This window comes from Anopheles darlingi, chromosome 2, assembly GCF_943734745.1.
Source record: "Anopheles darlingi chromosome 2, idAnoDarlMG_H_01, whole genome shotgun sequence".
Lineage (NCBI taxonomy): Eukaryota > Metazoa > Arthropoda > Insecta > Diptera > Culicidae > Anopheles > Anopheles darlingi.
This window is the reverse complement of record NC_064874.1, coordinates 92,293,437-92,299,401: the sequence shown is the minus strand read 5'-3', so window position 1 is coordinate 92,299,401 and position 5,965 is coordinate 92,293,437. Positions and strand designations below refer to the sequence as shown.

Here is a 5,965-nt window from a genome sequence, read left to right as displayed (position 1 = left end):
CCATGAGCGAGAGTGAGAGCGAGTGTGAGCGGTGGTCACTTCCGTGGAACCGGTTTCGCAGAGCACGTCGATGGTCCGAAGCCGAAAGCGGTTTGAAGGAAGATCTTTTTTTGAATTCCGAAACCGTCGAATTTGGACCGGGATTCGAGCCTCCATTTGGAGAATCCGGTCATTCCGTAGTCTGAGTTGACGAACAGACACGCTCGATGACTCCGATGGGTCGAAATATTTGTAGCGTCGTGCCGTTGATAACCGCACCTTCCCAAATCTCTCGGTGGACACATCGGAGCACGCAATAATAACTCGAAAGAGAACTTGCGAATGCGAAGGTGTGTGAGAACGCGCACGAACTCGTATCACAGCAGCGATACATCAAAGTCCGCGTCACACGCGGATGATGCTGCTGACAAGCATTACTGTCTCTATATTGTGCCAACTCACGCCGCGCACTTGCGTAGCGCAGAACCGGTTCATTGAACATGCGCAGGGAAAGATGCGAGAGATGCGAAGTGATATGTCGCCTAGGCCAATCATAACAACTACCTCGTACGATTTTTTGGCCTTTTGTACTTTGTACTATTGACCGCGACTCCAATTGACATATTTACAGAGTCATCGAAATACTGATAACGCCCCTAACTGAATAACGTCTTGTCCTGCCTTTTATAAGCATCAGATTATGTCTGGCCACCGGGTGGAACAGTCAAGCATCGCGCAGTGTCGGAGTTGGTTGTTGTGCTGGTAAAAAGAAGTTTATTCCAAGCGTGCGCTATCTACAATGGCTCTCTGTACGTACGATGAGCAATCGCGGACGTGGTATGGACCACGAGTAACGCCTGTTTATAATCCGGCCGCCAGCGTTGGTCAGATCTTCAACGACATCTTGCTGCGCTCACCGAATCGCATCATCCAGATTGATGTGGACACGGGCGCACAGTTGAGTTGCGCCGAATTTCGGAAGCGAATGATCCGTGCTGTGCAAAATCTGGCATCCGTCGGACTGAGCAAGGGTGACATCGTAGCACTAGCCAACGGGAACAGTGAAAATGTGGGGCCACTCTTCTGCGCTCTGTTGACACTAGGTGCAACAGTTAACCCTTTAGCACCAGGCTTCAACAAGCAGGATATGGCGCACATGCTGCGTCTGGCGCAACCGAAAATGATCTTCTGTGAGGACAGCAACTACGAAATAGTGAAGGCTGCCTCGGCAGAGGCGATACAGGGGAATAGCCCGCCTTTGTTTGTAGTCGAGAGCGAGCGAAAAGATGTGCGCCATGCAGAAGAACTACTGAAGGAGACAGGACGCGAGGAGTCCTTTTTGTAAGTAGATTGACCAGATAAGATCGCCGTCGATTGTACCGCTAATATTCTCGTCATTCTCAGTCCTCCTCAGATTGAAAATTCTCGAGAGGCCATCTCGTTGATCCTGTGCTCTTCCGGTTCCACTGGACTGCCGAAGGGCGTGTGCTTTTCGCAGGCACACATTATCAACATGCTCGGTTCCTATCCCATCTCGGACAGTACGGTAAGCTTCAGTTTTAGCCCGTTGTACTGGGGTTCCGCGTTGTTCACCATGATCGGTTCATTCGGGACGGCCTTGACGCGGCTCATCACACGCAAGTCGTTCTGCATTGAGATATTCTACAAGGCGGTAGAACAATACAGGGCCAGCTTCATCTTTATGCCACCTTCGTACGCCAACCAAGTTGTGCGCCATGAACGCGTCACCGAGGTAGATTTCTCTAGCGTCAAGATGCTTTCATTGGGCGGTAGTTTCGTATCAGAGGAACTGCGTGATCGGTTTGATCGTCTGCTACCGAAAGGACGTACGTTCAATACGGTTGGCACCTCGGAGGTCGGTTGGGTGACGTGTGATTTGGGCCAGCGTAAGCGCGGTTCCGTCGGTACACCCATGATCAATATTAGCGCGAAGATCGTAGACGAGGTGACCGGACAAGATCTAGGCGTCGGTGAGCGCGGTGAGGTGTTGTTACAGTTTCTCGCACCGTTCAATGGATATTACGGCAATCCTGAGGCCACGAAGGCTACTATCGAGGATCGTGGCTATACCCGGTCCGGCGATATCGGATACTTCGATAAGGACGGATACCTATACCTGATCGATCGGCAGAAGGACATCTTTAAGTACCGTGGCTTCCACGTCTCACCTTCCGAGCTAGAGTCGATTGTGGAGCGCCTCGACGGAGTACGAGAGGTGTGTGTCGTCGCTGTGCCGGAGGACGCCGAGAAGACGTCGGAAATGCCAGCGGCCGTGATTGTACGCCAGGACGGCAGTACTCTCGATGCGGCACAAATCGTCAGATTCGTCGAGGAGCAGGTTTCTGACTTTAAGCGTCTTCGTGGAGGAGTCCACTTTTTCGAGGAACTACCAAAAACACAAAGCGGCAAGATTCTTCGGCGGAAGGTGCAAGAAATGGTGCTTGCGAAGATATGTAACAATAGTACTCCGTGATCGGTTACTATGTTCGGTTGCTGTGAAGACTAAGTTACCTACGCATTATTAATTAAGATCATTCCACTGTTCGATAACATTGCGAACAGACGATTCTGCAACAGATTATGAGCCTGAAACAGTAAATTCATTCGATAATTAGATAGAATTGTGTTTTTTTTTATCGGAACGCAGTTTAAAAAATGTGTGTTTTGAATACTACATCTGTGTGAAAATCCTCTCTAGCGGTAATAGTGGCGGGAGAGAAGGAAGTGCTCGATCTGAAGGAATTGGGGGAAATTCCATGGCGCATCTGTAATCGTAAAGTTACGTGAAACATTCTAATGCAAGAAGGATGCTGGGCGACTATTAAGAGTGCTAAAGTTCTAACAGCGGTTGCAAAGTAATGTAAGAAGAAAGTTTTAACGACGATATGTTTGAGCTTGGAAACGCACTTATATGACTTTGTATTGGATACAATACTGCAACAATATCGGTGCCAATGAATCATGCTGAATGCTCTTTTCCGCTGCAGGTGACACTGTGTGCATTATTATTTGAAAGAGAAGTAATCGAGGAGTCGAATAACAATAAAAAGAAGCCGCGCAGAAGTCGAAGTAGGAGACACTTTGGTTGAACGCGTCGTACGCGCTCGATCTTTCCTCGTAGTAGATGTAGATTAAAGGCCGCATCAAACGAGGGCGATGCTGCTAACAAGCATTACTGTCTCTATATTATGTCACCCCAGCCAGGCACTTGCGTAGCGCAGAACCAATTCCTCGCACACGCGCGAGTGTATAGGAGGGGGGAGAATAATGTGAGGGATGCGAGGTGATATGTCATGTAGGTCAAATATAAATTCGTGCGGTTCTTCGTTTATCTTCTGTACTTTGGCCCAATGTCCGTGAATCCAAGTGGCCTATTTACAGAATCATCCGACTACTGATAACAACCCTCACTGGTTTTCGCTGTGTTCGGTCTTGATAAGCAAATGCATGAAGCTAGCTATCAGAGCTTGTCTGGCCGTCGAGTGCAACAGTCTGCCGTCGACTAGTGTCTGAGTTGGTTGTTGTTCCAGTAAGAAGTTTATTGCAAGCGTGCACTATCTACAATGGCTCTCTGTACGTACGATGAGCAATCGCGGACGTGGCATGGACCACATGTGACCCCCGTCTTCAATCCGGTCGCCAGCGTTGGCCAGATTTTCAACGACATCCTGCTGCGCTCACCGGACCGAATCATCCAGATCGATGTGGACACGGGAGCGCGGATGACATGCGCTGAGTTTCGGCTGCGAATGATCCGTGCTGTGCAGAATCTGGCATCCGTCGGACTGAGCAAGGGTGACATCGTAGCACTAGCCAACGGGAACAGTGAAAATGTGGGGCCACTCTTCTGCGCTCTGTTGACACTAGGTGCAACAGTTAACCCTTTAGCACCAGGCTTCAACAAGCAGGATATGGCGCACATGCTGCGTCTGGCGCAACCGAAAATGATCTTCTGTGAGGACAGCAACTACGAAATAGTGAAGGCTGCCTCGGCAGAGGCGATACAGGGGAATAGCCCGCCTTTGTTTGTAGTCGAGAGCGAGCGAAAAGATGTGCGCCATGCAGAAGAACTACTGAAGGAGACAGGACGCGAGGAGTCCTTTTTGTAAGTAGATTGACCAGATAAGATCGCCGTCGATTGTACCGCTAATATTCTCGTCATTCTCAGTCCTCCTCAGATTGAAAATTCTCGAGAGGCCATCTCGTTGATCCTGTGCTCTTCCGGTTCAACTGGACTGCCGAAGGGTGTGTGCTGGTCTCACGCACACCTCATCAACATGTTCGGATGTTATCCCATCTCGGACAGTACGGTGAGCTTCAACTTTAGCCCGCTATACTGGGGTTCTGGATTGTTCACGTTGATCGGGTCTTTCGGGACAGCAGCGACGCGGCTCATCACACGCAAGTCGTTTTGCGTTGAGACGTTCTTCAAGGCGGTAGAACAATACAGGGCCAACTTCATCTTTATGCCTCCCGCGTACGCCATTGAAGTTGTGCGCCATGAACGCGCCTCCCAGGTGGATTTCTCGAGCATCAAGAGGATGGCTTTGGGTGGTAGCTTCGTGTCGGAGGAACTGCGTGATCGCTTTGATCGTCTTCTTCCAAATGGACGTACGTTCAATACGATTGGCATTTCGGAAATCGCTTGGGTGACATGCGATATTGGCCAGCGTAAGCGCGGTTCCGTCGGTACACCCATGACCAATGTTAGCGTGAAGATCGTAGACGAGGTGACCGGACAAGATCTAGGCGTCGGTGAGCGTGGTGAGGTGTTGTTCCGGTTTCTTGAACCGTTCAATGGATATTACGGTAATCCTGAGGCAACGAAGGCTGCTATTGATGAGCGTGGCTATACACGGTCTGGGGACATTGGCCACTTCGATGAGGATGGATACCTCTTCTTGATGGATCGGCAGAAGGACATCTTCAAGTATCGCAATTTTACCATCTCACCTTCCGAGCTGGAGTCGATTATAAGCCGTCTGGACGGTGTACGCGAGGTGTGTGTCGTCGCTGTGCCGGAGGACGCCGAGAAGACGTCGGAAATGCCAGCGGCCGTGATTGTACGCCAAGCCGGCAGTACTCTCGATGCAGCACAAGTTATCAACTTCGTCGAGGAGCAGGTTTCTGACTTTAAGCGTCTTCGTGGAGGAGTCCACTTTGTCGAGGAACTACCAAAAACACAAAGCGGCAAGAACCTTCGGCGGAAGGCACAGGAGATGGTGCTGGCAAAGATCGGTTCTAATGGATCTCCATAGCAGGTGCCACCGTGTGCTCTATTACTCGGAAGGGAAGTAGTGAAGGGATCGAAAAAAGAAATATAAGAAGCCGTCCAGAAGTAGAAATAAAAGTCGAAGTCGAAGCCACTGTGGTTGATCTGGACATGTGCGCGCGCGTCTGTAACCTTCGAATCGTCCAAATCGACATCCGCCCATCGACTCATAGACCTCGGCCTAGGATCACTAGCTACTGTGGCAGCCAGTGTGCGTTAGGTCATTGTAGCCGCGTCGAGTCTGAGGTGAGTCGAGATGAGCGGATTATGGCTGTGAGCACGATCGACGATCGGTGCGCGTTCCGATTCCGAAGTCCAGCAAACTCGTTTTCGTCTAGCGTCCATCCGTCGATCATTACGCACTATCCGTCCACCACCTTCACCTACTTCGCACCGTAGACCGCGCACCGCGATGCCTATACTGCTGCTGCTGCTGCTGCTCGCACGCCCGCCCAGATCCGGTCGTCAGATTGACTGGTTCCCGAGCCCCCCAATCGCCTCGGAACGTGGCTGAGTTGGCTACTCGATGGGATGATAGACTACAACAAGCGTAACACAACAGAATCTAATTACTTCCGTGAAATTGAAACAGATGTTCCCGCAGAGCGCAACCGCGTTCCGAGTGTGTCTGTGTGCACTAGTGATCATGTTGGGGCTGTGAGCACGTACGAATCGAAACACACTCTCAGCCGC

The 5,965-nt window shown here is 50.6% G+C and overlaps 2 protein-coding genes across 2 annotated transcripts; both read left to right on the top strand.

Annotated features, from left to right (window-relative positions):
• Positions 1–770: 770 nt before the first annotated feature.
• On the top strand, positions 771–2,511 carry LOC125951822 (uncharacterized). The gene is made up of 2 exons (XM_049680889.1): positions 771–1,320; positions 1,384–2,511. The coding sequence occupies exons 1-2, from the start codon at positions 779–781 to the stop codon at positions 2,471–2,473; spliced, it is 1,632 nt and encodes a 543-aa protein (XP_049536846.1). The 5' UTR covers positions 771–778; the 3' UTR covers positions 2,474–2,511.
• A 1,027-nt stretch (positions 2,512–3,538) lies between these two features.
• On the top strand, positions 3,539–5,323 carry LOC125951821 (uncharacterized). The gene is made up of 2 exons (XM_049680888.1): positions 3,539–4,105; positions 4,169–5,323. The coding sequence occupies exons 1-2, from the start codon at positions 3,564–3,566 to the stop codon at positions 5,256–5,258; spliced, it is 1,632 nt and encodes a 543-aa protein (XP_049536845.1). The 5' UTR covers positions 3,539–3,563; the 3' UTR covers positions 5,259–5,323.
• The last annotated feature ends 642 nt before the right edge of the window (positions 5,324–5,965 follow it).

What these genes read in the sequence shown, in the direction of transcription:
- LOC125951822 (XM_049680889.1), top strand. Translation starts at nt 779, where the DNA reads ATGGCTCTCTGTACGTACGATGAGCAATCGCGGACGTGGTATGGACCA. An exon ending in GGACGCGAGGAGTCCTTTTT is followed by an intron (nt 1,321 to 1,383) that starts GTAAGTAGATTG and finishes CGTCATTCTCAG; the next exon opens with TCCTCCTCAGATTGAAAATT.
- LOC125951821 (XM_049680888.1), top strand. Translation starts at nt 3,564, where the DNA reads ATGGCTCTCTGTACGTACGATGAGCAATCGCGGACGTGGCATGGACCA. An exon ending in GGACGCGAGGAGTCCTTTTT is followed by an intron (nt 4,106 to 4,168) that starts GTAAGTAGATTG and finishes CGTCATTCTCAG; the next exon opens with TCCTCCTCAGATTGAAAATT.